Below are 18,769 nucleotides of genomic sequence, written 5' to 3'. Positions count from 1 at the left end.
GGCATCTGACAGTAAGTAACGAAGGCATTTTAATAATCCGTTTGATTGTTTTATGACGGTAATAACTTGAGTACGATATTTGATTTAGCTGTTCAATCATAGGTCCCGTAATTAACGTCGGTACATGAGAAAGAAACTTAAAATAATTACAGAACACAAAGGTGCTAAAGGAAAAAAAAGTATACCTTAGTTTAACCAGACCACTGAGCTGATTAACAGCTCTCCTAGGGCTGGCCCGAAGGATTAAACTTATCTTACGTGGCTAAGAACCAACTGGTTACCTAGCAACGGGACCTACAGCTTATTGTGGGATCCAAACCACATTATACCGAGAAATGAATTTCTGTCACCAGAAATAAATTCCTCTAATTCTTCAATGGCCGGCCGGAGACTCGAACTCGGGACTAACAGAGTGCTAGCCGAGAATTCTATCGACTCGTCCAACGAGGAACTAGGTGCTAAAGGAGAGATGGTACACAAGACATTGAAGTAATTCGATCAACTAATGAAATATAACTAGATTTTTGAAATCGGATCTAAACTCTTCTATTTTATCTCTAACTACCGTATCAAATCGATCGCCTCTGGAGGCGATTTGCGAAACTGTTTACTTTATTTTTTTTTTTGTAGCAGAAGAAAAGTTGATAGACTGGCTATTTTGTAGATATAATCAGGGACTGCAACTAATACAAGAAGAGGGACACATGTCATCTGCATAGATCCAAGAATTGTGTTTATTCCCAGAATGACGTCGATATGTGAGATCATTCTTCACCGAGAGAATTATGAAACATCTGTCTGTAACCGAATATTTCTCCCGAAAGCTTCCTCTGGTCCCAAATATGACTCCTTTTCTTGTGCTGAAATTACGCTGCACCGCCGTCTCACATTCGTCTTAGCTTTGTTTGAATTATATATAAAAGTTTGCCCAATTGTGACTACAATATGTATACAACTATTGTTAAAATTATACTTACATTCACAAGGATCAAGCCAAGCACGATATTAACTCTCTCAGAAAGCTCTCATCGGATAGAGTACCTATAAGTGACAGAGAGAAAACAGATCAATTAAGAAATGCAAGGTATGCAATGATCATAAATACCAAATGGACAGAAATGAAGATACCAACCAACCAAATAGAAACGTGGATTTGTAAACGGTAGAATATAAATAAATATATATATATATATATATATATATATATATATATATATATATATATATATATATATATATATATATATATATATATATATATATATATATATATATATATATATATACATACTTATATTTGTGTATGTGATAGAGATAGGGTCCTACTAAGATTTAAGATTTAGGCATGATTTAGGCACGTTTCATTACCGACAGGTCATAGGTTGACTCAGAAATGAATTACGTACTTGGTAGTTAATTACCTGTGGTGGCTCTCAGTATGGTTGGATAAAGGCACGGCGTTAACAACTTCATCCACAAATAAGGGGAAAAGGTGAATAGTGAAAACATTGCATGTTATGAGTGCTCAATTTTTCAATCGACTCTCCATTTTATGACTACGCTAAGACCATGGTAGAGAACTAAATGATAGTCTTCTATCAAAGAATCGAAGAACAGAATTAATTCTAAAATCGTTATATAATTTCTTTTATTTAGGGGAAGTTCAAAAACTAATAATACCTATTTTTATGCAGAAATGTATCGCAGAAAGCAAAGTTAGCAATAACGCCCACAAGCCAATTCCATTCGTTTTCGTCCACTAAGCTGGAGACCTGAAGACTCCATGATGAAAAAACCGGTTTAAGCCTCAACTGATACTGCATTTGCAAGGGACGATTACTTTGCCTTTATTGCCTAACAGGGAAATTGGTGACTAAGGGGAGGAAAGACGCCAAATAGGAGGAAGAGACAAAAATGCTATTAAAAAAATGAGCGTCGCAATATTATGAAAGACGCTTAAGCAAACAGAGACGCAGATGGAAAATAATCACATCGGGTTCCTCAGATACAAGGAAAACAGACGAAGTCAGGACATCTTCCAAGTTCACGCGTGAAGACGAGTTGTTTCACATTCCTGGAACTGTTTGAGCTTCAGCAGTGCACTCTTAATGTGGGTAAACTGCGCCTCCACTGCATACAAGAATACAGTGTAATGTTTTGATCAGAAGTGAAGCGACCAGGAACTGTAATATGTGACGTACTTTCTTATAAAAATGATAATGTTCGATTTCAGTACTGCTGCTGTAACCACCTATCTATGTAGAAATCTTAAGTCCTGTCGATTTAATCTGGAAAACATCCTCGTTCTCGTTTCCTCTGCGCTTATTTAGAAACGACCAGATGGATCTGTGAGGCTTGTTTAGCTGTGATCTGGACTCTTTGTCATGGAAAAACATGGATGACACCAACTTACCAACTTCATTCATGGGTTTTAAAGCAAATGAGGGCTGTGCTGAAATTTGAAAAGGCACATTTAAGCTCACTGTTTTCATTATGAAGAATTGGCATCGCTCAAGGCAAAGAACTGTGGTGCGAAAAGTAATCGTACCGTGACTCTGTTTACCTAATCACAAATTATAATCCTGGCAAGAAATCTGTCCCCAAAATAATAACACCAAGGCAGAGACCTAAAACCTTATGCTAATACTACTTTGTAACTGACTGGTAAATAACTGTAAAGTGATAATGCTATATTCTTGTGACGGCATATTTTAAAGTATTGCCAGCACATATTCTCGTAACCTTGGCTTCATTTGTTAAAAGTTTAAATTTTTTGTAGTCTGTGAACGCATAATGCCCCCTTGGTAGACCATAAGATATTTGATGTTGCTATAACGCTAAGAACTTAAAATATCAGAAACGTAATTGAGACCACCAAAAGCCTTATACGTAACGATACATTTTCATATGCATAACTTTCTCTTTAGAGGGAAATAACATTAATACTGTAACGGATTCTGAATTGCAGCCTCTGTGTAAAAATGTTGGTTAGGTGTTCCTTAATGGAGGTGCAGAGATCTGTGTTCCTAGAACAATTCTCTGTAGAGTACTTGACTTTAGCTCAGTGAAGAGAACTGACAAGATGATAGAAAATTATGCTAATGTGAAGTAGTTTCAAAGGCGCCATTCCGGAGCTACTCTCACGAGGATTTTTACAGTATAAGTAAGGATTCTCCCTTTTAAGGAGTTGAAGTCTAAATCAACCTTATTTTCTACTTTGAAGATTCTACTTATTGCAAGAAAAGAGCATTAGAGTAAATGGGATTCACCTCCAGTATGTAGATATGAAAATAACAAATCTCTTACTGTTTTTGGAGGGAAAATGCCCCCCAAGAGAGCCAATAAATAAAACCCTGATCTCAGATTTCATTATAGATTAGGAGCTTTATCGAAACGATGGCGGTTATAATAGAACTCAGAAATTCCTCTTAAAACCGTATTACATCTTTTAAACTATCGAAACCACAGTCATCTCAACATCTAGACTCTAATTTAGGCTGCAGGTTGAAGATGACTGATTCTTGGTGCAACAGCCGAGAGGCTACTGCGCAACCATTACAAGAAAAGGAAATAATTTCCACGTAAAAAATAAAATCCAATTTGAGGAGAGAAAACATTTCGACGAATTGATCTAGGACAATAAAATATATAAAAATACGGTAAACAATATTATAAATAAAGGCAAATAAACAGAAGCAGACAGAAATGGTTCCTTGCTTGTTCACACAAACTCGCCTTCTCTCAGATGTGTGCATCTCGCTACAGAGGTGTCCTCTGACTGCAAACGTACGATACGTAAGCTGCCACATTTGGTCCAAGGAATTTAATATTAGTCACAGTTGAGGCCTTGTCAAGTTGTCAGCGCAGCTTGGCTCCCCGTTGTTTGTTGTCATTATTTTGTCTAATACAGTCAGGCGGTGGTGGGAAAACCTAATGTACTCATCTAGCCCAGGCCTGGAAGAAGCAGCATCAAGAAGGGAGAGAGGATGAAAAAAAAAAAAAAAGTTTGGTATAAACAGTGCGAAGGGATACATCCAACTTGAAAGATAGACGCTTGTAATGTTCAGGGAACACGGAAGCAGAGAGACACTTCAAAAATAAGGAATTCAGAAGTTTAGCAGGTCTTAAGACGTCATCTAAATAGATAACTATTGATAGTAATGGTTAATGAAATCGTTACATTGGGGGTATATATTTCCCTAAACGGAAGTCCAAACAGCGTTCGCAAATAGGAATATATCTGGGGAAAATTCGCGAATCTTATTTCTATGAAAAACGTTACAATCCCTTTCTGGAATATTTCAATGGACTTTAATTTTACGCAGCTGCACGCTTTGCACAGGCGCTATTGCTTCTTATCTGCTTTTTAAGTTCTCTTTTAATCTCTATTTCACAATCTACTTGCAAATCGCTGCCTTATGCGCCATAACCCCCGCCACTACCATAAGAAAAAGAAAAATCATTTTTGAAGCCTCTGGCACAATGTTTCATTAGAGTTACTTAGCCGTTTGAATCAGGTGCGTCGCACAATTCATTGCCATCATTCCACTTTCACCCGAGAAAGAAACCCAGAAAACCAGACGCCGGGAATGATTACATTTTCTGTCGTTCCCGAAATGGGCAGACGTCCGTGGGTGGAGACGACGCCTATCACCTCTTTAGAACGGATGATAAACTGTGAATATTGCATGTGTCGTTAGATCTTGTAAGTTCGCCCAGTTTCTTGACTGTGAGAATGACATGTAACGTAAAATCTTGCAAATTTTGGAATGGTGTCAAGAAACGTTACAATAGGAATTCTCAGACACCGCGTGCCACGGTAAGTGTTCCGTTGAGCCGTACGTCTAAACCGTGCATGGTCATTTATGCGTACGTGTAGAATAATCTCCACAGACTCACCAGTAATTAGATACCATAAAGTGGAAGCATCAACCTACATCATGCTGGTAATTTATATAGGAGTTGCCTACATGAACTGATGACTAATAGAATTTTAGATAAGAGCTTGCTCGTCTGTCTGTAGATTGATCACTGGTTTTGTGATGAAAGTAATGATTTCATTAGAATGTTTGTGCATGAACTTGAAAGTAGTTGTAGTTGTAGATGACTCGGTAGCTGTCTGGTCCTTTATATTAACATTGTGATTCGTATGTATCGTATGTAAATGATTTATGTCAACTTTTTACAATATTTTAATGATAAATTGTGATATATTCCTGTACTGTATTGTCACTGTAATTATACTGGAAGATTAGGCCTGATATGAGGAAGAAAATAATGATGACTTCAAGAGAAAAAGGCTAATAATTGTTCTGGAGCATTATTCTTAATTTACAACCTTTTTCATTGGATATTACTGTTTAATTTTATAACATTTTTTCAAGCATAATATTCATTTCCATTAATTTCTGGACGCAGGACTAAAACGATATCAGTAACAATAGGCCATCTTTTCTTTTTGTCATACCGATATTTCTTGCTGTTACTTCTGTTCCATAAAATTAATTATGAAATATAATCTCATAAAGTGTCTAGCAGTATTGAAATTACAATTTGCCTATGTGCTTGTTTGTGTGTGTGTATGTATGTGTGTGAGAGAGAAAGAGAGAAAAAGAGTTAGTGACGATCCTAACAGTAGACCTATAGCGCCTCAGATCATCTCGATTTCGTCGTGCAAATAATGTTTCTTTTTCCACAAGGTGATATTGACCATAACAAAACCAGCGAAGTGCAAGAACGAAAGGAGACAGAAATATCCCCCTCTAATCAAAGAACAGATTCGATATGAATACAGCCATCCCAGGACGGGACACAAAACACCAGCCGAAGCATTTGGCTCGTTAGCCCTGTTAGTCCCCTCAGAATTCTTCTTGCCGCTCTGTTATTATAGCTAATCTTAGAACCTGCAGTGCCGCTTTAAGTTCTGTATTTTTGGATCTACCTTCACGCTGGCAATAGATCCCGCTTTATATATACTCGTACACTGGGGCCCTTTGAAGTATCGCGCGTTTAGTAGACGAATGGACCGCCGACTTCGCTCTCAACAGTAGTCCCCGTTTATGAGGAAATGAAAAGTGGGGGGCTGTCCTACTATCATTCCTTTAGCTCCATCAAAAATTACTGTTCACGGTTCGCATACAACTCACGTTGTCAAACACCGCTCTTTGAGAAGGCTAGCTTTAGATAAGTGAGTCTCACTCACGTCAGTTTTCAGAATCCCTCATATCTTCGATGACACTCGAAAGAATGTGTTTTCCTTTCACAAAGCCTACATTTCGGGGATTTTTTTCATCTCTCTCGCGTGCTTCTCGTAACGGGCATTTCTCCATTCTCATGAATCACTTGAGAAGAAAATGTTTAAAATCGGCTCTTCCGGGGAATTTGGCGACGACGCAAGTATGTCTCTACAGGGCTCCCACGAAAGAGGCTCGTGTGTAAACTAACCCCCATCTTTTTTGAAAGGTTTTTAAAGTATACCAACGATCAAAGTCCTTTTTTGGGCCAGATGGATTAACATTATGTTCCAACACTGGCTGTGCGCAGGGTGCGAAGTCACACGCAGTCATATGGAGCCTTGAACTGATTCTTATTCAGCGATTAATTCAAAATGGTCGCGACAGACAATGCGAGTTAGACCATACTCTTTCGTAAGAGGATTTGGCAATGGCGGGGTACTTTTTTTTTTTAGTGTTCATTAGATCTGCTCCACGGTTCCTTCTCCAAACAACTTGCAATTTCCGCCGACATTTCCCTCCTGCATCGATGTATTAATCGCAACAAGAACAGAATTTGTGTGTCGTTATTTTGTCTTAATTTGTGAGCAACAGTAGACTGAAACGTACAGACGACTGTTATTGGCGTACACCGACTCGGGACGATGCGAATCTTGTAAAAAAACAGCGTCATAGGAGAAACGGTAGGGTGAATTTCAAATAAGAGACTTAGATTTCTTTTTTTTGATGATAAACTCCCGTATACTGAGAATAAATAAAATGAAAAGAGCAATGTTTTGGTAGAGTGAACGTTCAGACTGATATCAACGAAGAAGAAAAATTGGCAGCTTTTATTTGGCATCGTGTAAAATGTGGTGTTGGCTCCTTAATATTATCCCAAAGAGGAAAATAAATGAGAGAGAGAGAGAGAGAGAGAGAGAGAGAGAGAGAGAGAGAGAGAGAGAGAGAGAGAGAATGCCTTTGGCAACACCAAAATTAAATTACGACATAGAGAAAGCCGCGGTTGCCAGGTTGCAATGAGATATCCTTTGGAGGCCAAAAAAAAATGAGAGAAAAAAGTCTCCCAAGTATTATTATAGACTTTATAAAACGAGTTCAGCTCATCAGTCGTAGACAGTCTCTAACAATAGGCTGTGATATGATACGTATGTCATGTATAACGGAAACATTGCAAGGTCCAGAGATAGCAAAAGCTGTGTGCTTTTAGCAACTGGTTATTGCTAGATGTTCGTCATTAAATTTTTTATGATCTATAACAACAGTGACTGAATTTAGCAACTTCATGAAAACTACGAGACTTCATTTATACAAGCACACAAGCAGAATCCCCATACACAAAGCACATTTCGTTTCATCTGCAGTTCCGCCTCGTTCTACCTCGCATGCGAATTTTACCGTGTCCTTCTTAGTGTTTCGCATATTAATTTGATAATGGTAGATGCAGAGGTCGATAGCACAGGTAATCTATTGTCTTTAATCCACCTAAAACCGAGTGAAAAAGAAAAAGAAGGGGAACAAAAAGACTGGGGCAAAGTCAGTAGGAAAATGATAGGCCTTCCTCTTCAAGAGTGAAAGATTGTCTTATCGCCCGGAGTGTCTCACAGCCAACTTCAAGCTTTCCTAGTTCCCTGGTTTTCCTCGTCACTGCTGATTACTTTGGGTCTCACTGTTCTTATTATTCATTTTTTATTATTTCTTTCATTCCGAACTTTGTTACTTCTATAATATGAGCTCTGGGCAATCTTTGCGTTCAACATTATTTCCACCATTTTGATGCAAAGATTTTTCACTTCTACTCTCTTACAAAATCTTTTTACTTATGAATGAATAACAGTTTAACTGTTAATTCCTTGGCTGTGAATATGCTTATAACAAAAATCCCATCTACACAACTCTCGAGTTCCTACGAAGAACAACAAATAAACAATGAGTATGCTTTTAACAAAAAATCCCACCTACACAACTCTTGAGTTCCGGCGAAGAACAACAACTAAACATTGCTTTCATCCAACCCTCAAATCCACCTTTCTAAGAAGCTATATTTCCCGTTCCTTCCGCCTTTCTAATCTAATGTGGTCCTTTTTATTTCTCTGTTACTAATCAAACAAGATACAAATGTCAATTCCAATTCAATCCTGAAGTTGAGAAGATTTCAAAAAGCGTATCTCTCGCAATTTTCGTCAGGATCACCGTAGTCCCTCTGTTATCTTTTGGTGTCACAGAATCTGCCGAATATCTTAACCATTAAGATACCAAGCTTACAGCTTTACTTTTGTTTCATGAGAACAGATTGCTGTGAGTAATATCCTAAGCACTAAAGCTTTTTCGTCACGTTATCCAAGTTCATTTCCCAAGAATGACTACAGTGTTTAAAAAGAACATCTGCCGCGGCCTTCCCAACTATCATCAAAATACGAAACAAATATTGCGATGGTGTACAGAGATAATGTATAGGACCATTAAATTTGTATTTGTTTATAAATGAATTTGCGAATCCCTGGGTGTCTCTGAAAATAGTCCTGTCAAGCACATAACCACTGCTGAACACAACTATTACGCAACATATGGAATAGTGAATGGAGGTATACAATTTAATTTCGTATTTCCATGTTAATCGATTCCCACACTTATAATTAAATGAACCTGATGCAGTTGAACTGTTACTCATTGAAAGATAGAAAGATGTTGTTAGTAAGGCTTGTACTTATTAAGCTTCGGTTGTCTGTGAGAAATGATAAAATATCTATACAGTGATGTTAATGGCACTGGTAGAGAAGGGGCCCTTATTTTTAAAAATAAATCTAGTAGTCTCTGATTTTGAAATTTCTAGATATTTTTAATGCAACCAACGTTAGGACTGGAAATTCGACCGCTATTATTATTATCATTATATAGTCAAAATGAGTGTACACTCATGAATTCAGTTTCCTTGTGTGAATTAAAAAAAAACAATGAAAATTATAGTAAAATAAAGAAAAAATCGTCCGGTAAACAACAAAAACATAAACAAGAGTTGAGAAAAGTCAGAAGAGATAAGGCAATTCAGTTCATCTTCGTAGTACCACACCTTTAAAATCTGGAAGGTCATCTTCCATCTTCTTGCAAGTGACTTCCATCCTGCTTCGTATAGCGGCCCAATCACCAGTCGTCTTTTCAAAGAAGCGCCATAAACATGTCATTGCCTTTCACCCGCCAGAAACCGTTTTCACCTTTTCTTTATCTCCGTGCGTGTCGACGAAGATACAACGATGTCGAACAGAATGGATGGAGGAGGATTAATAAAGTCTTGGACCAGCCTCCTAATCACGCCTTTATCTGTATGCATTGCGTTTCCGAGAGAGCTCATTTAGTCCGACTGTAATCCCCCATTTACATTCACCCTTCTGGATAAGCCGTTGGGATTAACGGTGGATAGTTTGTTGGTGTTTGTTTCACTTTGTTTCGCTTTGTTTGGTTTTCTGTGCAGCCCTCCACTGGGATAATTTCTCTCTCTGGCGGGCCCTTGTGCGTTTTCAAAATAAGGTGCTTCTTATATTTTATAATTGTCTCTCAGTGTTTTCTCGTCAGTATCGTGGCTCCTGCAGAATTGTAGAGTCTTTATTCCTTTTTTTTTTTAAATTTGCTTTCTTCTTGTATTAAGTTGAATAGAAGATTATTAGTCAAAGCCATGATCCGTATTATTTTTCACCTTTGACACATATTCTTTATATACTGTGCACTTATTGCCATCATATGTTTTATGTTTAGTATCACTATGACCTTTCTTTACACAATTTTTACACTTGAAGATGTTGCTAGCACATTCATTTGATTTGTGATTTTTCACCGCATCACAAGCTTGGTCATTTCTACAATTTGTTGCGCTGTGACCAAATTCCTGACATTTGTAGCACTGGTAGGGCATGCTGTCGTTTGTAACTATTTTTCAGTGTATTTGGCTTGTGCTGGACTGTCTGGTTCGTAGACTCTTAGAACTATATATGAAACATTTGGCAGTGATGACTTTTATTACTCTTGCAAAGAACATTGTCAAAGGTATCAAACATTTGCGTCATCAGTTATCATTTTAAAAGCTCGATGCGTTATAAAGTTGGATGATGAATGCATATGTAATGCGGATATGTATGCGTCTTCCTTTTGTTTCTTATCCACATAAGTGAAAGTTTTCGATGATCGGATTCAGTTGTTTCCCGCCGTCCATTTTCCACTTGATGTATTTTAGTGTTTGGGAACATATACTGACATACAAAAGCCAAATTACTTCATATCTTCCAGCTGTTTTTAAAGCAAATGCTAAACATTCAGACAGTGTATCTAATAAAGATACGCTCTTTCAATGAAAACTGCAGTGAAAGTGTGTTAACAGATTCTATCGAAAGCTACCTTGCGTCAAACAGAAATCGAGGTCACATGCATTATGTCTAGACCTACAAATGGCCTTCTCTGGACCAGTTGCGGCTTATCTCCAATTCGAAAAGACAAGGAAAGGACGGAAAGGCCATATGACAAAGGCAGAGATGAAAATTAATTACGAAAATGACCATGGACGGATCTTAAATAAATTCCTAGTGTCCTTACCCAGCTCAGACCCGAAAAAGACGAGAAACAGAAGTATGGAAGAAAAGTGTGGCTTAACTCCGAAGAAACCTTTAGACGTAAAGATTAGAAGTCAAGGAAAGGTGATGCACGAGGTAAATTCCAGTTTAAAATCAAAAGGTTGTCTGTGCGTTGCAGTGTTAAGAAATAAGAAAATCAATGAAGATGCCAATGCTTTTAGAGGTACACTGAAAAGTTGTAGAAGAATTTATAGACTTAAAAAATTGGTCACAAATTCCAGGGCATCTATTTTCAATTGCAAGACAACTTTTTACAGTTAGGTTTTATTAGGACTCCTCTCGCAGAAGTCTTTCAAGTCCATTAAAAATATCTTCTGTAAAGTTTAGGATACCTTATAAGATTCCCAGATACGTATAAGATAGGAAAACTCGAACCTCGGTGGAATATCTAACATTACCACATTCTTCGTTCCGTTCATGTTTGTTTTATAGCCTGAATGCACATGACCAGTGGGGCGACCAACTCTGTCCATATAGAGCCCGGTACAGAGATGCAAGAGAAAAATTGGGGAGAGGAAAGAATGGGGAGCTGTGTTAACTCCTAAGAAGATAATAAATACATCTATCGCAAAACTGCTGACGGAGAATTGATATATCCAAAGAACAGTTAGAACGTGACTTTTTTTATGTCGAAGATTAGGTGAAATCGTCAAGGGGGAAAGGAGAATGGAAAGTACTGAGATCTCCGCATCCTCTGGATAAAATCGAGCGTCTGTACTTATATTTACGTTCTGTACCTGTATTTGTATATTCCAACAGGAGAATCGGTATGAGGTGACAGTGGGGCTTGTACGTGTATATGTGGGCTCCGTCTTAATCACACATATTCGAAGAACTGAAAACAAACGATCTCGTTGCATGAAAGAGGACCGCAGTTTGTGCATTTTCGTCACTCAGTAATCACAGCTTTCACAAAAAAAGTCAACCAGGTATACACTTAGCGGTAAATAAACAAGCTCACTAAACACGCGAAAGGATTACGTAACCTGGTAATGAGCAAGGGCAGCTCCGTTCTTTTCAATTTAAGAGTGGCCCTTCCGGCAACAGCCGCGCTACCATGAAGGGGCAGCCTTCGAGTGATTTTGGTTATTGTAGTTCTGTTGAGGTGGGCTTTCGCTTCTTTTGTTCTTTTTGTGAAATGTTAACCAGATTACATACGATCTCTTCCCCTAGAAACACTGTTACTCGCGGATTTTTTATTTTTATTTTATTTTATTATTTTATTTTATTTTTTTTTTTATCTTGGCTGGCTTCTCGTCGTCAAGGTTTCGTATCAATTAGGCAATATTGTAAAACTGAATGCCCGCATGTCTAAGCGAACATACCCCTTGTCAGTTTTGAACCAAAATGAATAAATACTGACAGGTATAAAGCTTAGCTGCAAGCTACTGGAATAGGTCATAAAAGATCCTCGTGTGACACCGCCTTTAATTCTTCTTTTTTTTTTTTGTGACGTAGACGTCTGATTGACGTGAAATCTCTACAAGTTTTGTTTACTCATTTCTCTTATAATATGAAAAGATCTTGATGGGGGCTCTTGAACCGATGTTCTCTGCTGGTGACTGAATGTTTAGTTTTCTTCTTGGTCTACAAGGCAATAAAGCTGCCCTGTTACCCTAGATGTAAATTAAAGGAATTCGAATACAGTTTATCGATCAATTTTTTAATTGTCTTTAAAAGCCACTAGATAGGTCTGTTGAATGCTAAGACATGAATGAGGAGCTGTAATGCGGCAATGATCCCACACAATGAGAAAATAAAGTATAAAACAAAAGCTGAATGAATACTATGACGAAGTTACAAATATATAAAAAAAAGATACGTATCAATACGTTAGGATGCTTTCGATCCACTACAATATACTTGATGACGTCAGCGAAAGCTTCATCGCAAACAACAGGAAGATCACAAATCATTATTCTAAAGGAGAGAATAGGAGAAGAGTAAAAAATGAATCAATACCAATTGGATAAATGTATAGTTTTCGTCCGTTACTCACTCAGTTACGTAACTCGCTGTTTATTCTTTAACAACGTTATTGGTGTGATTCATAAGCGAAGATGCGGATTCTTTAAAACAATAAAACTACATTCCAAACTAAACTCTTCTTCGCTGCAGTCTTAAACAACACAACTTGTCGAAAAGAGAATGTTTTCTGTTACATGAATGTAGAAAATATATTACGAACAAATTTCCTTATGGTAACAAGGGACCATTGTTTTTCTTTACTTAATTTTCTGCCGTCGTAGCTATCCGATATTCCCAGTTACCTTGAAAGTGCATTCTCCTAAGACATAAGGCTGACTTTATTCGAATTCATTTCCTGTTAAAAATTGCTCACTCATAACACCAGGGAAAATTACGGGAATGGACTCGGTATTCCAGAGTTGGTTTCTCCTTGCGTTTATGCAGAACAGGGGCGCTTTCGTTTCATTTCCATAAACGTTATGCTTGACGAAGGAACGCGCGAGCGGTGTGGTATCGCTTGCTGCAATAATCATTCGTATGATTAGCATCTTCCCAAGATTGTAGCTCGATTTCCGTTATCTTACGATGGAAATATTTTGAATGAACTTGAAACAGCCTTAGAAATTCTTTTAGCTGAGATCATAACTGATGCGTCAGTTCACTTGCAGACAACGCTTTGCAACATTATATTTTAGTTGTATATCACATCATAGTTGTATATCTAAACCGCCCTACACTGATGATACCAAAATGACCGGCATTATCCCAATATCGCTGTCTAAAGGAAATGTGTTAAACATAGCAAAAATATATATATAAAAAACCATCAAAATGTTAAATCACAAAAACTAATTAATGAATTAAAACATTAAAATTTCACAACTGTTCATTCAATGTCTCTCATTCTATATATTCTGCTCGTCAGTGTATGCCAGACCCTTCTTGAGAGAAGCTAATGGCATTGCGTGCGTGTGCTTGTATGAGAGAGAGAGAGAGAGAGAGAGAGAGAGAGAGAGAGAGAGAGAGAGAGAGAGAGAGAGAGGGAGAATATGATCTGATTCCATCTCTTTGTGTCCGCAGTGACGGTTCCTCCACTTCTGGAAGCCCAGCCACCCAAGGGGGAGGTCCTATTCACGGTCAATCACGATCCCGACCAAGATCCCGACCCGTTCACGCTGCCGTGCAAAGCCAAAGCACTCCCAGCCCCCAGGTAAGCAGCCCAGAGCGCCCCAGAATTGAAGCCCGTCACAGTTCATTATACTTTTCAACCCCAAGGTGAGGGAAGCGGCACAATAGCCCCACGTCTTTTTTTGAAGCTTAACTTTTCTTCCCATTTTTTTCTTGGCGGCAATCTCCCCTTTTTCCTTTAGGGCTAAGGTAGGGACGTTATATTCATCCAGTCTATCCCTCTCGCCTGCTTTGAAGCCCCTGGTAAGTTAGGCACAAAAGGGTTGCCGTTTCATTTGTATTTGGAAGGGTTCCGGGAAAACGCACAGTGTGGGGTAAGTGAGCATATCGACTGTTGTTTATTTTCGTCTCTTAGCAGATGGTCACAATTCACAAAATGAGATGCAGTCTTATATATATTTAACATACAAATGTGTATAGGGATAATGTAAAAACTAGCACATATTTCTTTTCTACTGAAACACAAGCGTGAACAATCAAGCCTCATGATAGTGTCATATTCTTTCCAGGTATCAAGTAACATTTTTGATGGTCACCATGGTGATAATTCATTTGCTCTAATTAACCTATCTATCTATCTATCTATCTATCTATCTATCTATTTATCTATCTATATATATATATATATATATATGACACCGTATACCTTTTCTCCTGAAGACCGGATGGCGCTAAAAGGGTAAATTTAATCTTTTGGTTCCTAAAAGGTTTTTGGAGATGAGGTTGCTAGTCTGGCGCCCTCCTCTTGACTTCAGTTGACTCAGGTACCCATTCCCAACTGGGTCATATATATATATATATATATATATATATATATATATATATATATATATATATATATATGAATTTTAAACAAACTCTTTTCCTCTTGAAACCACAGCTTTATATTCTATTCCTTTTGTTTCTAAGCAAGATAATTTAATATGATAACAATATAAAGTGAAATTATACAGAATGTCATGCCTACATTTGATGCCACCGGTTTAAATTTAGCTGTACAGTCAGAACGTTTGCTGTGGAAATCCCAAACCAATTTATGTTCATCTGATGTATTTGAAAATTTATGATAAATAAGAATAGATCTCTTGTTGCGTTAACGAGTTGCTAATATTTTCTCTGTGAATTACAGGCAACTGTTTTCAAGCAAAATGTTTCAGAATTATATTTTGAGTTTTATTAATGAGATTTATGGGTGGATTATTCACGTTGATAATGCTTGTCACTAAAGAAGTGCGGAGTTGATTCAAGTTTAAAATTAAGGAAGGTGTAGAATCAGCCAAGGAATGATTCATACAATGAAAGAAGTTAGGCCCTTATTAGAAATTATTCATCAGTGAAAGAAGAAAGTTGGAATAAATGGATGTGTTACTAAACCACTCCTCTGTGGATCGGAAAGTTTGGTTGTTTAGCGTGTACTAACGTAGCGATGTTTATCATAAATGAATTCGTATAGGTAGAATTCAATGAAAAGTTTTTTTTTTTCTTGTATAAATACACAAAATTATGAAAGCATAATATTCGAAGCACGTGATATCAATTAGTGATGAAAGGAACAGAAATCGAATAACGTAGAAATAATTTCTGGCAATGACAACGCGAATAGCTGGAATAGGTGAAAATGATTTCGCAATGGGATAAGGTAATAATTATACCTGTTCAAAATGCATGAGAGGAGATACACTGAGGACAAGAATTTAAGAACAGGGACAATGGGAAAAGATCTACGTAAATATTTGACATACAGAATGGCTGAATAAAGGAAGTTACAGCAGTGAATAAGAAGTATAAAAGATAATACGCGATAGCTTATCTTACATACAAAAGCAATTCTGAAAATGAACAACTCTCGTAGATGTTTGAAAATTCAAGAATTATATATAGGGAGACTGTTCTTATCAATCATCTTTCACGGGTAACAATATGCTAAACACTAACTATACGTATTTTCGTCGCTATATTTCGAGGCGACACACATTCAGCATTCAAATTGCCATATTAACAGACTCTCCGTAAACTTGTAATCACAATACCCCAGCGTTCGGTTACCTTTAGGTAATCCTCGTCTGACCTTTAAACAAAAGGTCAAAATCCCTGGCAGAATCAAGTCTAAACACTAGCATTACACACAGCGAGGGAGAGAGGCACCTGCCCTCGCTCACAAAACACAGGAAAACCTTGCCACAATTGAGAGATGCAAATTCTGGATGACCTTGATGATTTCAGCGAGAAAATAATGCATGGGTAATGGAAACTGCCTTATGGTTTTACGACGCCTGTCCGAGTTCGTTTCCAAATCCGCTGCTTTTTGTTTGCGAGGGTAATCTCTACGCAGCACATTCAGTGGGTGGAATCTTCAGCTATAAATGCACTCTCTCTCTCTCTCTCTCTCTCTATATATATCTCTCTCATATATATCTCTATATATATCTATATATATATATATATATATATATATATATATATATATATATATATGTATATATGTATATAGGGGCAGGACAATGAAATTATTTTCTGTTATACCTTTGTCAATGAGTGCTATACAAGTTGTTGTCGTTGCTTAAGATTAATCCAGCCCTGTGCTGGCACGGGCTCTTGCTCCTTGAGCAGCCCATAACTGGATCAATCTGTGAAAATACAATGAACAGTGCTTTTGGCTGTTGCTATACAAGCAATTCGGTACGATCTGAAATGAGGGATTTGGAAAGTAAACAGAACTGAATTTCCTTTAAGCCCAAGCTCCTTCCAGCACTTCATCGCTTGCCACTTTGCGTGGATTCAGACGTTACCTGCTTGCTTGGTCCTTGTGTTTTGATAACAGTGAGCGAACTTTGCGTTTGATTTGATCATAACTTAAGTTTTGGTTGCGGTATGCATCTCTTTCTTTTACTGAGGATTAAAGTATTGTATTCATATTCGTTACGCAATAGTAACGCGTCAGCCTCATTTCTAAAACTGTATACACGCATGCGTATTCACATAGACACGCACACATATGAATATGATTGTTTGTTTGTTCCAAATAACAACAAAGAATTTCTCAGTAAAATTGTTTGACTGTTACTTCATCACCAGTGATTTTTTCTACATTGACGACACACCCGAGGTAAATTTTATGTTTGTTTTCATGCGAGTGAATTTATTTCGAGTAAGCGGACTGTATACTAGAAATCGACTTTCTAAATCTATATTCCTCCTTACAAAACAAACATTCTCCCCCAGCTTACTAGATCTTGGCTTTCTCTGTGATATCTCTTTCCCCCTTCTACCCCAGCGTCATCTGGACACCCGCCACCCTCGACTCAGCGCCTAATATTTTTTCACACAAATCAGAAACAAAACGGCAATTTATTTTAACGAAGTGAAGCTTCTCTATGAACGGTATCTTTCCGTACGTACGTACAAGCCACTTACGGAAAGTTTCTCTGTATAATGATGTTCCTTTATGTCGAATTACACTTCTTTTCTAAACGTTTACTCATCAGTAACAAGAATATGTCCGACTCCTTTCGTCATCAGTTATTTTTTAAAGCAAACTTGCTCGTAATTTGATTCTTGTTCCTGTCTAATAGAAGGTTGGGATAAATATATATCCAGGTGTGTTCTACATTTTGGGTATGTTCTATGCATTGGATGTGTTCTACGCCCTGAGTTTTTACCGTGCAGCGCCGGGTACGTCGGCTAGTATTTACATATATACATACATATAAATATATATACATATATGATAGAAATATCAACACGCAATTACGTGTGGAACAGAATTAAATTTCTGACTCACATCCGGATCGAACCCAGGTCTTTCAAATGCCTGGTTGGTAGCGCTCTGGTCTTTCATTTGAAAGACCTGGGTTCGATCCTGATGTGAGTCAGAAATTTGAATATATATATATATATATATATATATATATATATATATATATATATATATATATATATATATATATATATATATATATATATATATGTGTGTGTGTGTGTGTGTGTAAACTCATTCATATATTTATACACATCTTCATAGTGTTCCCAGTATGTTACTACTTTTGAAAAGTGAGCTGGTTAAGATGGGATTGGGAGTTACATTCTATACACAAGAATTAGATAAAAAAAAAAAACTTTTTGTTCGACATAAGGTCATAAGGTTTTTTTTTGACGAAGAGTTATCTGAAGTTACTGTTGGTAGTGCCACTGACGCCGCATCTCCGTGGGGCCACGCCCTTTGTATTGCCTGTGGCGGGGGCATTCCCATACCACGAGCCTCTTCATTAGGGACAGTGATAACTTAGCGCATACCCGCTCAGTTCTTATTGGTTCATATTGTTAGAGGCAAATTTCATTTAAGTTGACTTCACGGGTCTTATGATAGACCAGTCCCCCTCTTTTAAAGCTTATTTATAGTTCTTAATACGAAAGGTAATCCCCCATAAGACAAAGGTCCTCCACTTTGTGTTACGTTTCTGTAATCGTGTCAGATGAATCGCCAATAGGTCTTATTTTACATAGGTATTCTTCTTAGAGGTTGCATTATGTTATCGTGAATGACTGACATCTTACAATTTACGTTGTGAGTCTCATTATGAGAGATGAATCCCTTTTCAGAGATAAGCTGGGATATGCCGTGAAGGATTCTGATACGGCGCAGTTTCTGAATGACCAAAAATTGTTTCCTCACATCGTCCAAAAATAGAAATTATTCCTCTTTTGTGTAAGGAGATAGACATGGCATTACCGTAGTTTTGATAAAAACGACAAGAAAATGGACTT

The 18,769-nt window shown here is 37.4% G+C and overlaps 1 protein-coding gene across 22 annotated transcripts in view; it reads left to right on the top strand.

Moving 5' to 3' along the window:
- The window catches only part of LOC136828927 (uncharacterized), a 321,892-nt gene that overhangs the window by 193,502 nt on the left and 109,621 nt on the right, over positions 1 to 18,769 (top strand). For all 22 annotated transcript variants that reach the window (XM_067087283.1, XM_067087285.1, XM_067087282.1 and 19 more), the window contains one exon: positions 13,898 to 14,027. In XM_067087283.1, the coding sequence (XP_066943384.1) occupies positions 13,898 to 14,027 (130 nt within the window). The remainder of the gene's footprint in view (positions 1 to 13,897; positions 14,028 to 18,769) is intronic.

This window comes from Macrobrachium rosenbergii, chromosome 43, assembly GCF_040412425.1.
Source record: "Macrobrachium rosenbergii isolate ZJJX-2024 chromosome 43, ASM4041242v1, whole genome shotgun sequence".
In the NCBI taxonomy this organism is placed as follows: Eukaryota; Metazoa; Arthropoda; class Malacostraca; order Decapoda; family Palaemonidae; genus Macrobrachium; species Macrobrachium rosenbergii.
This window is presented reverse-complemented; position numbering and strand designations above follow the sequence as displayed.